This window comes from Dasypus novemcinctus, chromosome 3, assembly GCF_030445035.2.
Source record: "Dasypus novemcinctus isolate mDasNov1 chromosome 3, mDasNov1.1.hap2, whole genome shotgun sequence".
NCBI lineage: Eukaryota > Metazoa > Chordata > Mammalia > Cingulata > Dasypodidae > Dasypus > Dasypus novemcinctus.
This window is the reverse complement of record NC_080675.1, coordinates 84,067,505-84,083,101: the sequence shown is the minus strand read 5'-3', so window position 1 is coordinate 84,083,101 and position 15,597 is coordinate 84,067,505. Positions and strand designations below refer to the sequence as shown.

General features: G+C 38.9%; 1 protein-coding gene across 8 annotated transcripts in view; it reads left to right on the top strand.

Moving 5' to 3' along the window:
* AP4S1 (adaptor related protein complex 4 subunit sigma 1) overlaps window positions 1–15,597 on the top strand; it is a 79,121-nt gene that overhangs the window by 29,436 nt on the left and 34,088 nt on the right. For 7 of the 8 annotated variants that reach the window (XR_011648383.1, XM_071213996.1, XM_058293615.2 and 4 more), the window contains exons 2-4: window positions 6,648–6,856; window positions 9,289–9,375; window positions 11,104–11,172. Coding sequence is in view for 7 of the 8 variants with exons in the window: in XM_071213996.1 (XP_071070097.1) it covers window positions 6,719–6,856; window positions 9,289–9,375; window positions 11,104–11,172 (294 nt within the window). In the remaining variant the exon portion in view is untranslated. Of the gene's footprint in view, window positions 1–6,647; window positions 6,857–9,288; window positions 9,376–11,103; window positions 11,185–15,597 lie in introns of all 8 variants that reach the window. The other variant, XM_058293616.2, reaches the window with a different exon arrangement.

Here is a 15,597-nt window from a genome sequence, read left to right as displayed (position 1 = left end):
AATTTCTATTATGGCTACAACATATCTCCTATTTTAACTACTTTCAAGTATACAGTTCTTTAGTATTAATTATATTTACAATGTTATGTTACCATCACCACCATATATTTCCAAAACTTTTCTATCACCCCAAACATAAAGATTGTTTTTAAAAAGTAGTTTGAGGAAGTAGATGCGGACAAGTTATTGAGCTCACCCCACCACGCGGGAGGCCCTGGGTTCAATTTCCAGTGCCTCCTAAAGAAGACGAGCAAGACACAGAGCTTGATGTGACAGGCTGGCGCAGTGAGCTAATGCAACAAGATGATGCAACGAGAGACACAAGGAGGAAAGCAAAATAAGAGACCCAACAAAGCAGTATCAGAAATGGCTCAAGCAATTAGGTGCCTTCCTCCCACATGGGAGGCCCCAGGTTCAGTTCCAGGTACCTCCTAAAAGGGAGATGAGCACACAACGAACAGACAACAAGTGCAAACAATGAGGGGGTGGGGAGAAATAAATAAATAAATAAATAAATAAATAAATAAATAAATAAATAAAAATCTTTAAAAAAAGAATCTGAAGCAGAATAAAGGAAGAGGTGGTAATATTAACTTACTAGTCACTGCCATATTTATCAGCAATAATTTGTCAGGAGACTGAAAGCAGCACTTAATACAAAATGATTAAGCACAAAGAGAAGAGAATGTTGCAGTCCCACCTGCAGCAGTCAGCTTGTCTTCCTGAAAAAGAGAGTGAACAGCTACAGGCCTTCCACACAGCACAGCTGTCATGTCTTTAACTGAGCTGGTCTACATAACATCCTGTTGGCCCCATGATTCTGTACACCCCATGGTTCTGCAAACTGAGTGTGCGTAGCAACTCAGGCTTTGCCAAACTGGACCTGTGTGTTGAGCAGCAGGGGGTTCTTAATAGCTGTTTGGAATTGTGAAATAATCATCTGTCTGATAGGGTATAGGAAATAAGAAATGAGCTGGGGGAACAAAGATTAATAATATATAACTTAGTCTAAGTATTATCCCATAATCTGTCATTTCTAGTTGGAGCAAGGAAATAATGATGATTACAGTTCAGTCATGCATTGAATGCTTACTATGGACCCAACCTTTGCCACGTACTGTTTGTATGTTACCTCATCTCATTCTCACACTAGAGCTCAAAAAGGCCAAGCAACATGTCACATGGCAGAAAAGTGGTAGGTTGGTCTTACTTGAGTCTAAGCTTTTAGACAACATATTCTCCTATTTCCTCAAGCAAGCAAAATCCCCACAGAAAAGTCCTTGCTGGTTTCCAGCTTGACATAGCTACTTAGTCCAGCACACAGCTATACCCTCTCTTTATCATCAAGTGTGCTGCAGCCTCTCTGTACTTTGCTGGGATTCTTTATTCACAGAACCTCTTGTACACCCAAGGTCCAATGCTTCTGTGCAATCTGCTTGCTTTCACCAGAGCTCGTTTTATCAAGCCTTGACGCATAAGTAAGGAGTCTTTTTTTTTCTTTCTCTCCCCCCCTCTCCCCGCTCCCCAGTTGTCTGCTCTGTGTCTATTCGCTGCATTTTCTTCTGTGATCGCCTCTGTCCTTATCAGCGGCACCAGGAATCTGTGTTTCTTTTTGTTGCATCATCTTGTGTCAGCTCTCTCCGTGTGTGCAGCACCATTCCTGGGCAGGCTGCACTTTCTTTTGTGCTGGGCGGCTCTCCTTACGGGATGCACTCCTTGCACGTGGGGCTCCCCTACATGGGGGACACCCCTGCGTGGCAGGGCACTCCTTGCAAGCATCAGCACTGCACATGGGCCAGCTCCACATGGGTCAAGGAGGCCTGGGGTTTGAATTGTGGACCTCCCATGTGGTAGACGGACGCCCTAACCACTGGGCCAAGTCCATTTCCCAAGTAAGGGGTCTTAACCCCACTCCTGAACAGGTATTGATGCCTCATCAAAACAGAAAACATTTTGCCCTGATAGAGGCTGTGAAGTAGCTGAGTCCTGTAAGTCAGCCGTGGCCTGGTATTCTGACAGCTGAGTCCTTTGCAAACTGACTCTTTCAGACCGTTGCTAAGATAGCTGCACATGCTTACCTGGGCTGACATAGCCCTTAGTGATCTGCCCCCTTTATCAGTCTCCTAGGCAACAGGTTGGAAAACTGATCCCTGTCATTGCAACTGTTAAAAATGGAGTTAGGATTCATGAGCAAGTAGTAAGTATACATCAAAATCAGAATTTTAGCGAAGAATTCACATTGACATCTATGCTACAGTTACTCTACACCATTTCATTCTAGATACAAGTATAGAGTGTCTTTTATATCTCACGTAGTGATAAAGTGATTTCCCCAGATGGAATAAAATAAAAATAAAAATCCTGAAGACTCTTTATTTTTAAGGGACCTCAGGGATCATCCTGTTAAGTTTTCTCAACCTGAACTTCTTAGTAAATGTCATGGAGTTTTGTGGACTCCCCAAGGTTGTTTTATAACATTTGAGTATCTGCCCCTTTGTGTGTTTTCCTGGAAAAGATTTGTAAGCTTTCTTTGTGTTCCCAGAGGAGTCTATATTCTAGTCTAATGCACCTATTTTACAGGAGAGAATACTAAGATTTAAGAAATTAATGAATTACCTAGGTGTACACAGAAGAGAATTCACTAGGAATTTATATAATATACAAGACTAATGCTCACAGCATCTTTTTTTCTTTAAGATTTATTTATTTATTTCTCTCCCCTTGCCTCCCCCACCCCAGTTGTCTATTCTCTGTGTCTATTTGCTGCATCTTCTTTGTCCGCTTCTGTTGTTGTCAACAGCATGGGAATCTGTGTTTCTTTTTGTTGCGTCATCTTGTTGTGTCAGCTCTCCATGTAGGCGGTGCCATTCCTGGGCAGGCTACACTTTCTTTCGCGCTGCACGGCTCTCTTTTTGGGGCGCACTTCTTGCGCATGGGACTTGCCTGCGCGGGGACACCCCTGTGTGGCAGGGCACTCCTTGCTTGCATCAGCACTGCTCATGGGCCAGCCCAACACGGGTCAAGGAGGCCCGGGGTTTGAATCGCGGACCTCCCATGTGGTAGACGGAAGCCCTAACCACTGGGCCAAGTCCGCTGCCGCTCACAAGATCTTGATGTAGAAGAAAACAAAGCTAAGCCTATTTTATGTGTGGCAAAAAGAAAGGCATAAGTAATTAAAGGGCATTAATATACTTAAGGAAGAGAAGACAAATATTGTTAACATTTAATTTCACCAATGATGTCATACCCCATGCTGTGATGTGAGAAGGACACTTCACCTCTGTAGTATTTTTTCCAAAGTCTCAGCCAGTCTATTTACAAGACAATTATTAGACAAACCCAGATTTGGGAACATTCTACGGGATGTCTAGCCAGTACATCTCAAGACTGTCGTGGTCTGGGAGGGGAAAGGAGTGGGGCGTATGGTAATCCCCTGTATTTTTTTGTAACATTTATGTAATCTAAAGTTTCTTTAAAATAAATAAATTAACTAATTAAAAAAAAAAAGACTGTCATGGTGATCTGAGAAACTGCCACAGTCCAGAAGGGACTAAGGAGGTAAGATTATTAAATGTAACATGGTATCCTGGATAGGATCCTGGAACAGAAAGAGGCCATTAATGGAAAAATTGGTGAACTCCAAATAAAGTGGAGTTGATAATGTACCAATATTTTGCTTCTTAGTTTTTTTTTTTTTCATTTTTTTTATTTTTAAAAGATGTGTGGATTACATATAATGTTACATAAAAAAAAAAATAAGGGATTCCCATATGCCCCACTTCCCACACCTCCCACTTTTCCCCACATTTACAACTTCTTTCATTAGTGTGGTACATTCATTGCAATTGATGAACACATTTTGGAGCATTGCCACTAAGCATGGATTATAGTTTACATTGTAGTTTACACTCTCTCCCACACAATTCTGTAGGTTATAACAGGATATATAATGGCCTGTATCTGTCATTGCAGTGTCATTCAGGACAATTCCCAAGTCCTAAAGATACTCCCATATTATACCTCTTTTCCCCCTCCCTGACTTCAGCACTTCCAGTGGCCACTGTCTCCATATCAATGATATAATTTCAGTGGCCACTGTCTCCACATCAATGATATAATTTCTTCCATTGCTAGAATCACAATAAGTCTATAGTAGAATACCAGTAAGTCCACTCTAGTCTATATTTTATTCCCCAATCCTGAGGAGTCTAGGATGCTTCTTAGTTTTGGTAAGTGTTCTATGGTAGTGTGAGATGCTAACAGTGGCTATCTTTGTACCTTTTCTGTAAATCTAAAATTATTTAAAATTTAAAATTTTTATTTAAAAACTATTGTTAGCCTTGGTCTTTGGATTTGATTTTTGTAGGTATTACAAAATTTGGAAATGATAATTGTCAGATGAGCCAGCTGTGGTGCTCGTGATGAAAGATGGACTGGCCATTGGCCTCTGTTGTGTTCATTTGCATCGGTTATTTCAAAATCTATATTGAGTATAAGAGTAACAAATATGAGAGTAACAACTGAGTTAGGAATAAAACTGGAAGCATGAAGACCCGAATGACAAGGTAGAGTTAGGGGGTCCAGGCATGGTGCTCAGCCCCTGGGCTGCCTTCCACTTCTGATAGATAGTAACTCAGTTTGTCACTGGATCACTTTTAGTATCTTAACCTCCCTAAACTTCAGTTTGCTTGTCCATAAAATGGGGATAACAGAAGTACCTGTCTCAAAGAATTGTGAGAATTAAAATATATACATAAATTACTTTGCACAGAACATTATAGGACTTGTTATAGGATCTAGTTAGAGAACTTTGATATATAAATTGATATTACTATTATCGATTCCACCACTAAAAAAGAAAAGCTTTAATACAGACTTTGTCTCCATTGCCCATAAAATAGTTAAAAACCCTTAGCATGGCACACTGATATTTATAGGAGCATTTTTTACAATTGCCAAAAGGTGAAGGCAACCCAAGTGTCCATCAACAAATGAATTCATACACAAAATGTGTTGTATCTACACAATGGAATATTATTCAGCTGTAAAAAGAAGTGAAGTGTTGGTACGTGTAACAACATGCATGAACCTTAAGGACATTGTGTTGAGTAAAATAAGCCAGACACAAAAGGACAAATATTGTATGGTCTCACTAAAAATGAAAGAAGTGGAATAAGCATAGTCATGAAGTCAGAAACCAGAATACAGGTTACCAGGGGCCCAGTCGGGAATGGGGAATTAATGTTTAATTGGTATGGAGTTTCTGTTTCTCAGGATGAAAAAGATTTGGCAGTGGATGATAAGGATGGAAGCATAACTTTGGGTATGTAATTAACACCACTGAATTGTATATTCAAAATGGGAAAAAAGGGAAATTTTAGGTTGTATATGTTACCACACATGCACAATGTACACAATAATGAAAACAGTATGCTGAAGTTAATAACATAATTAAAATAATGTTTCATGAATTGCAATATAGGTACCACACTAATGCAAAATATTAGTAATAGGGAAAATTCTAGAGTGGGTGTATAGGAACTCTGTATTTCCTGTATGATGTGCCTGTAAACCTACAACTGCTCTAATTAAATAAATAAATAAACCTTAGGATGACTTCTAAATTCAAATTTATCTTATTTGAGCAGCTTAATTTCCTGTAACCATTTTTTTCTACTATCTGAACTGCAACCACTGAACTTCCGAGAGCTTTCATATTCATACCCCTGATTTCTCTGCCTCAGGGCCTCTCCTTCCAGATCGTTCTTCAAGACCTGGCTTGAATGTCCCTTCTCTGGGTAGTTATTCCTTCTTCCTCCCTTCAGTATGCCCATAAAAGTCTCTACCTGTTCCGTTATAACTCATCACCTTGTATTATTTACCTATTGTGAAATGGATGTGGGTCAACCAATTGGGCTTCTGTCTACCATAGCAGGTCCAGGGTTAGATGCCCAGGGCCTCCTGGTGAGGGCGAGTTGGCCCAAGTGGTGAGCTGGCCCACACAGAGTGCTGCCCACATGGGAATGCCACCCTGCACAAGAGTGCTGCCCACATGGGAAAGCCACCCTGCACAGGAGTGCCAACCAACACAGAGAGCTGGCACAGCAAGATGATGCAACAAGAGACACAGAGGAGAGAAACTAAGAAGATCTAGCACAACAGGGAGCTGAGGTGGTACAAGAGAGTAATCTCCTCTTTCCTACTCTGGAGGGGGGGACAGAGAGGAGGAGAGATAAATAAAATAAATCTTAAAGAAAAAAAAACAATAGAGAATTTACCTATCTAAGCACCTTTGCTAGGTGTAAAGATCAGATGATCAAAATTTCTGTTTCTTCATCTCCATATTCTCCTTCTGGTGCTTGACACATAGTTAGTGCCCATTGAGATTGATGAATAAATTGAATGAACGTGAGTAGAAGCATGTGGCCCCTCAAAATTGTTTTGGAGAGAACAACAACTAATGCAAATTTATGTTTAGTTATTTATTAAAACCTCATTTTGTTCTTAGTAGTGAAGACCAGCTTTATCAGAGGATGTATTATTTACTCTGTTCATGAAAGAATCATAACATTACTGTTGTGGAACAAATTTAATATGATTCGTTGAGAAATTTGATCTTGCTTATCTGTTGTTCTTTTATCCTCCAGGTTCCATTTACAACCACTCTTGCCATACATTTTGAGCTGTAATTGGGAAAATACTGACCAGAAGGAAAAAAATGATAAAATTTTTCCTCATGGTGAATAAACAAGGACAGACCCGACTTTCTAAATACTATGAACACATGGAGATTAATAAGCGCACACTTTTGGAAACAGAAGTCATAAAGAGCTGTCTCTCTCGATCCAATGAGCAAGTAACTTTCTTTTTCTCTCTTTTTTCTCTACATTTAGCTCAGCAGTGGTGGCATATCTAGTACTAATATTAATAATGGATCTCAAGGGCCATCATTTTCTTTTAAATATATTTTTTCAAGAGCTATTTGGGAAGATAAGGAATGAAGTGAAATGAAGACTAAAGTGTAACTCTCTTTACATTCCCATAGGGAAAATAAAAACAAGGAAAACCATGGAAAGCCTTGAGTTCTTTTTTAGGTCAGCATATTTGTCTCAATGTACCATGAAAGCGGCAGCTTAAATTTACTCCTGCTAATAGGTGTATTTATTTTTCTGTTCATATGAATTGAGCACTTAGAACTCCTGCCAGCGTCTATAGCAGGTGGCTTTCTTTAAGCCAAAAGATGGTCAGATAATTGGTATGGAGGTGAACACTCAAGAACCATTTTGTGCCAATGGATAAAAATATAATTCTCATGTGGGTACAGTTTTTTTCTGGTTACCATTTTTGTAAATCTACCACCTATATAATACTAGAACTAGTGATTTAAACACAAAACAAACTTGACTTAAACTTGGCTTATGTAGATGGGGGAAATGGAAGTTAAAAATTCATATGAAATAACAAATCTGCCCATTCCACCAATATGGAGGTTAAATAAAATCATTAAAATAATAATAAATAGAATTTTTTTTAAAGAACTGAATCTATTTTTATGAAGGACTGTAATTGGAGAATTACTTAATCCAGGTCCCACACTCAAATTCATCAGAAATCACTAACAACTGACACAAAATTAGAAAACTAGGTTAGATCATCTATTAATTTTGTAAATTCTCCATTTCACTGCATATGTAGAAGGGCTGCCTGTGGAAACCACTACTAAGTCATAAAATATTAAGCTGTATCACTGCTCATGATTTACATGTTGCAACTGTGTTTCTCTTGGCTTCTAAATTAATTTTCCAATTGTAACATCTCCGAATACCTCTTTGAATTACTACTTTGGCCTGCTGCTGGCACACACTGCTTCGTGTTGATGTCAGAAGGAAACAAACTATTAACGGTCTGTGTTAATAGCCACATACCTTAAGTAAATGTAAACACACTCTTAGAAGTAATCCTTTTTGAATTTTTCTACAGTTTCCACAACTTTAAACATCATTTTCACTAACAGCTTACCCTTGGAAATATAAGCTTTGGAATGAATATGCCATAAGATATTTTTGAAGCATTCTAAATTATTTTAGATTTTAAAAGGAACCTGCTGAGGTTTTGGCATACCCAGGCACCAAAGTAGAACAATCTCAGCTCTGTTTTTATTTTATCCACAAAAGTGCTTTGAACTTTTTTTTTAATGTCAGAAACTCCTGAGATGCTTTGAAAAGTGCTCCTCTGTTCTTTCAAATAGGTTGCCTTTCCTTTAAAGTTCCTACTGAGCAGAAATCACACGAGCTTCCCTGAGCCAAGAGCTACAGAATGGTCTTATGCTTGTTACCTTTATTCTAACTTAAAATAAGAGTCTCAAATTGTTCCATTTTATAGATTCTCAAATGGCCTTCCCATAGAGGGATTTCTACAATCCAAACTGGCAGCTTCATTCCCAGGTGCATCTGGGCACCTGGGAGCAATATATCCCAGTACAAGAAGCCAACAAGTCATGCTCAATTTCATTTGGTCAAACACACCTAAAAATCCAAAGAAAGGGCAAGACTGTGCCTTCAGCCAGCTTTCTGATTCCTGTCCACCTTTTGTACAATGTACATTCTCACTACCCTTTGTACCATGGCTTTAGAGGAGAGATGAATGAGAAAGTAGTTGTTTTATCCACAAATTGGTGGTAAGCTAGGTATTAATTCATTCGAAGCAGTGTTTGCAGTGGGAGATTTTGTCTAGCATCTGCCATACAAAGGCCATTTTTAAATAACTTATGAAAGAAAGAATGTACATTAATCATCTGTCTATGAAAAGGAAATCAAAAATTTTTTTTAGTCAGTATGCAACATGTATTTGGTGCCTCAAAGACTATTTAATAGTACAAAACTAAGACTCTCTAGTTGCTTCCAAAAGAGCCTAGGGAAGGTAGAAAGACATTTTTGTTATGTTTGCTTATTTTCACATCGGAGGTAGTTTGAAATGCTAAATTTGTTAGTTTTGCCTGCTGAGTTCCACACAGAGCCAAACAAAGGAAAGAGAAAGAGGGCTACGGGTAGGAACCCATGTGAACACTGATACTCTTTTCCAAAACCACTTCGCATCTCACTGGAGGTGCTTCCAAGTAGTTGCCTGAATGTTGTAAAAAAGCAGCCCAACAAAAGTCGTATAATATTTTAATGTTCTGTCTTTCTAGAAGGGTGTTGGCAGATACTCAGATCAGAAACTAGAAATTACGTGTGCTATTTTGAAGATATGTCAACTATAGGAAATCATATCTAATTGTGTTTTGTTTAGTGCTCCTTCATTGAATATAAGGATTTTAAACTGATATATCGTCAGTATGCAGCTCTCTTCATTGTGGTTGGAGTTAATGAAATTGAGGTAAGATAATAGAGAGTCTATGGAAAATAGAAGAAATTTAGAGATAAGAGTCTGATTTTATTCCTTAAATTACAGTTTCTTCCTACTTGTCTGCCCAAGAATTATCCTGAGTCTTTTTTTTTTTTTTTTTTTAAAGATTTATTTATTTATTTAATTTCCCCCCCTCCCCTGGTTGTCTGTTCTTGGTGTCTATTTGCTGCGTCTTGTTTCTTTGTCGCTTCTGTTGTCGGCAGCGGCAGGGGAAGTGTGGGCGGCGCCATTCCTGGGCAGGCTGCTCTTTCTTTTCACGCTGGGCGGCTTTCCTCACGGGCGCACTCCTTGCGCGTGGGGCTCCCCCACGCGGGGGACGCCCTTGCGTGACACGGCACTCCTTGCGCGCATCGGCACTGCGCATGGCCAGCTCCACACGGGTCAAGGAGGCCCGGGGTTTGAACCGCAGACCTCCCATATGGTAGACGGACGCCCTAACCACTGAGCCAAAGTCCGTTTCCCTATCCTGAGTCTTTTGAAAGCTCTTGGTTTCTATCAAGGTGGGGGAAAGCTATATGGAGAAAAAAACCTAGAATGTTTCTTGGATTAGAAGAGCAGCTTATAAAGTGGAAAAGCACAAAACTGCAGGCTGCCTTCCATCCTAAGCAATGCCAGTGCTTTGCCCTGATGGTATCACTCAGTGGGGCAGTTTAGCTGACTGTAGAGGCCAGTCACTTGTGGCATAAACATAGGCTGGCACATAAAAAGCCAGAGAGAGCTGCATTGTGATCACATCTCCTCAGATTTAGTTCACCTTTTCAGATATGTCAGTCCCAGATCAATAGCACATATTGCCATAGAATCCCTTAAAGGGCATTTAAGATCTAAAATACTTTAAAATCTCAGTTGTTTTTTAATCCGTGAGCCAAACTTTGAGGTGGTTTCCCCATCGTATTTTATAGATGGAAAAATAATGGCATGAAGAACCTGAAAAACTGTTTAAGCTAGTTGATGATGAAGTTAGGGAGAAGAGCTGAGAACCCTGAACACTAGATCTAAGATTTCAATCTGACTAGATTTACCATGGACTTTAAGAAAAATTTAAAGGTTATGGTTTTCTACATTTCTCCTATTAATAAACTTCATTTATTTTTTTATTTTTTCAAGATTTATTTTTTATTTATTTCTCTTCCCTCCCCCCCGCCCCGCCCCAGTTGTCTGCTCTCTGTGTCCATTTGCTGTGTGTTCTTCTGTGACTGCTTCTATCCTTATCAGCGGCACCGGGAATCTGTGTTTCTTTTTGTTGCGTCATCTTGCTGTGTCAGCGCTGTGTGTTTGGGATGGGCATTCCTGGGCAGGCTGAACTTTCTTTTGCTCTGGGCAGCTCTCCTTACAGGCCACCCTCCTGCGCATGGGGCTCCCCTACACGGGGGACACTCCTGCATGGCAGGGCACTCCTTGCGTGCATCAGCACTGCGCATGGGCCAGCTCCACATGGGTCAGGAGGCCCAGGGTTTGAACCTTGGACCTCCCATGTGGTAGGCGGAAGCCCTATCCTTTGGGCCAAGTCCACTTCCCAGATAAGCTTCTTTTAAACAAGCGAGCAATGAAACTATCTGGAAAACTGCTTTGCTCACATTTTCTGCTCACCATACCACATGTTCTGAAACCTTGGAAGGCAGCTTCCTGGGAAACTCTATGTCTAACTTACACATTGACCAAGCTTAAATTAATTGTGCCCTTCCTCTTTCATTCCAGAATGAGATGGCTGTTTATGAATTCATCCATAACTTTGTGGAAGTTTTAGATGAGTACTTCAGCCGAGTGGTAAGTCTAACAGTTAAACATTGGTTTTCTTCCTCAGTCCAATTTTTAAAAAAAATTGGTTCTCTTTGGGTCTATATCAACAACATGTATTACTATAGAGCTTTAATGTATAAAAATTAAAATACAGATGATGCCATATTTTTTTTACATTTCCTTCAAGTTCATCCAAAGTGTTTATAAACCTCCTTATGCCTTAGATCTTTAAAAAGATCCAGTCCCAGTAGACTAAGAATCTCTTAGATTTCTTATCAATTATGAGATTTTGCTATATAACTCACTCTTTTTATCTTCCTTCTGCTTCCTCTTATGGAATGCTTGAGTTTCTTTCTAACATTTTTTATTTTGGTAACAGTTTTATTAATATATAATTCACATACCATATAATTCACCTATTTAAAATATACTTTCAGTGTTTTTCAGTAGTTCTGAAGAGCTGTGCTACCATCACTCAATCAATTTTAGAACATTTTCACCCCAAAAAGAATCCTCATACCCCTTAGCAGTCACTTCTCGTTATTCCCATCTCGCCATCCCCACTTCCCCAAATCCTAGTCTACTTTCTTTCTCTATGGATTTGCCTGTTCTGGACATTCATATAAATAGAATCTTATAATATGTGCTTTTTTGTGACTGACTTCTTTCCTTAGCATAATGTTTCAAGGTTTATCCAAGTTGTAGCATTTATCAGTACTTCTTTCCTTTTTATTGATGAGTAATAGTACATTATATGGATATAGCAGATTTTCTTATCTATTCAACAGTTGCTGGACATTTATTTTCTTTCCCACTTTTGTTATTATAAATAATGCTGCTGAAAATATTCATGTATAAGTGTTTTAAGTAGAAATATGTTTCCATTTATCTTGGGTATATGCCTAGGAAATGCTGGGTCACATGGTAACTCTATGTTAAACTTTCTGATGAACTGCCAGGCTGTTTTTTCCACAGCTCCTGCACCATTTTATAATCCCACCAGCAGTGTATGAAGGTTCTGATTTCTCTACAACCTTGCCAACATTTTTTTATCTCTCTTTTTTATTATAACCATTCTAGTGGTATACGAAGTAATATCTCATTGTGGTTTTGATCTGCATTTCCCTCATGAATAATGATTTTAAGCACCTTTTTATGTGCTTATTGGCCATTTCTATAACTTCTTTGAAGAAATGTTTATTCAAATCCTTTGCCCATTTTTAAATTGGGTTGTCTTTTTATTGCTGGGTTGTAATCATTCTTTCTATATCCTGATTACAAAGTCTCTGATCAGATACAAGATTTGAAAATATTTTCTCCCATTCTGTGGGTTGTCTCACTTTTTCCTCCCTTTCTTTTCTTTTCTTTTCTTTTTCATTTCACTTTCTTGATGGTGTTCTTTGAAGTACAAATGTTTTTAATTTTGATGAAGTCCCATTATCAATTTTTTTTGTTGCTTACATTTTTAGTGTTGTGTCTAAAAAAGGCTTTGTCTAACCCAAAGTCAGAAAGATTTTTTTCTGTGTTATCTTCTAAGAATATTTTAGCATCAGCTCTTCCGTATAGATCTGTGATCCATTTTGAGTTAACTTTTGTATATGTTATGAGGTAGGGGTCTAACTTCATTCTTTTGCATGTGTATTTCTAGTTGTTCCCAGCACCATTTGTTGAAAAGATTCTTCTTTGCCCCTGAATTGTCTTGGCATCCTTTTCAAAAATTAATTGACCAAAAATGTAAGGGTTTCTTTCTAGATGCTCAATTATGTTCCATTGATCTCTGTTTTTCTTTATTGCCAGTACCAACATGTCTTGATTACTAGGTTTGTAGTATGTTTGAAATCCAAAACAGTCTTTTAAATGGAATCGATGAAGGGGTTTTACTTTTTTGCCATAGGTTTTTCTGAGCCTTGTTTGGAAACTCTTGAGAAGTAGCAGTGGCACTTTCAGAGTTGCTTCATTGATTTTATTTTCCTTTTATTTTACTTTATTTCTTCTTTTGCTTTTATATAAAAGGATTTTGAAGGAATTATTTCCAATCTTCATCTTCCTGAGGCAGTGAGCAGAATCTGCAATAATTAGTGATATTAATTACACTTAAAGCCTGCTAAAGCAAACCGCCTCTTAAGAAGTTGGGTCTTCAGCCCAACTCTTAATGCCAGAAATGAAGTTTGCCAAACTCCTTCTTCATGGGACAGTCAACTAGCCTCTTAATACTTTAGTGCAATGTTTCTTAAAGAGTGGCTCCTGGCCCAGCAACATCAAGGACACCTGGGAACTTGTTAGAAATGCAAATTCTGGGCCCTGTCCCAGACTACTGAATCAGAAACTCGACGTTGAGACCCAGCAATGCGTCTTTTAACGAGCCTTCCAGATGATTCTGACTCATGCCTAAGTTTGAGAACTACTGACTTCGTGCAGCAGGCTTGCTATTAGCCATTTCCTAAATCAGGTTGGAGCTGGGAAGCTGCCTGATGGCCTGTGACATGGTAGTCTGTCTAGGTAGGGAGGTATTGGTGCCCTCCAAAGGAGGAGAAGGTCCAGCGGTCAGGCCATTCCGGAGCCTGGCCTTGAGGGGACAAAGGGCATTGAGACCAGCTTTAAAATCCATTTCTGTACTGATTGCTTGGATTGAGTACTGTAGACTAGCACTGTCCAATAGAACTTTCTGTAGTGATAGAAATGTTCTATATCTGTGCTGTTCAATATGGTAGTCACTAGCCACATGTGGCTCCTGGGCACTTGAAATGTGGTTAGTGTATCTGAAGAACCAACATTTTATTTCATTTTAATTAATTTAAATTTAAATAGCTACAGATGGCTTGTGGCTACCATATTGGCCAGCAAAGCTCTAGTTTCTGCTTATCTCATGGTGACTACTCTCTTGTTTAGACAGACTGGTTGCAAGTCAAGGTTTGTGATTCAGAGCTCGACATGATTACCCACTTGTAGCTGACACCCACCGAGGAAAATATAATTTCCCAAAATTGCTATTCTTTAAATCTGGAAGAATGAAAAGCAGGTATAAGCACAATCATTGCTTTGCTTTTTAAAGAATTATTATTATTACATTGGGTAAATGAGAATAAATAGCAGGTTGCTGAATTATGACTTTATTCTAGGGAGTGTGTCAGCAAGCATATAAACAACAAAAAGAAAGATTAAAATTTAATTTAAATCAGGTCTTGGATGGTACTAAAAGATGACCTGGTTTGGGATGGCAGCAATAGGAAGGAAAGGAGAAGGAAAACTTATAATATGTGAAAGAAAAATAAGATCTGTCCCACTCATGGAGAATACCTTGTCATCTAAGATTTATTTTTGGGCTTGTGAGTTTTAAACATTCTTTCTGGGGCTATTTTTAAGCTTAGAGAGTTTCTGAATCTTAAATTTGGAGAGCAGCCTCATGCTGTCTGGCTGAGAGAAACATCTTAGCATCACATTTTCAAAATAGAAGGCCAACCCAGTCCGCTTCAGAAGGGGCAGATTGCTAAGGATGAAGGCTGCTGCTGTTGAAGAAGTGGCATCAAAATTTTCAAGACTGCTACTCATTTTACAAACCTTAATTCCTTCAAATATGAATTTAATCGTATTTTCTTTTTTCTCCCTCTATGACTTTTCATTACATAAATATCCATGTTCATTGAAAAAATTAAAAAGACATATAAGCAAAAAGAAGGGGAAGATCACCTGTAAGCCCATCAGTAGTTACTGTTAACTACTGTTAGGTATTTTTCCTTTTAGACTTTATGTCTACGTCTACTTATGTAAGACTACTTTTTTTTTTTAAAGATTTGTTTTATTTATTTCCCCCCCTTCCCCTCCTCCCACCCTGCTGTTTTTGCTGTTTGTGTTGTCTTCTTTTCCCATTGTCTCTCCTCTGGGAGTCACTGGGATTCGATCCTGGAGATTTCTGATGCAGAGAGAGGTTCCCCATCAATTGCACCACCTCAGTCCCTGGTTTCTGCTGCAGTTCATCTTGGCTCTCCCCTTGTCTCTTTTTTTTTTTTTTTTTTTTGCATCATCATCTTGCTGCATGACTCACTTGCGCAGGGCACTGGCTCACCATGTGGGCACTGATGTGGGCACTGGCTTGCTGCATGGGCACACTTTCTTGTCTTCTTTTTTCACCAGGAGGCCCCAGGGATCCAATCCAGGTCCTCCCATATGGTAGGCAGAAGCTCTATCACTTGAGCCACATCTGCTTCCCTATACTTTTTTCTTTTCCTTTTCTTTTTTTGTAGGTACCGGGATTGAACTCAAGACCTCGTACATGGGAAGCAGGCACTCATCCACTTGAGCTGCATCCACTCCCCATATATAAGACTACTTTTTTCTGTCTATATATGCATACATACATGGAATATATACCATTTTAAAACTTGCTTTTTTATTTCACAGTGTGTCAGTATTTATCTATATACATCATCACTTATGAACTTGCTATAGTTTAGT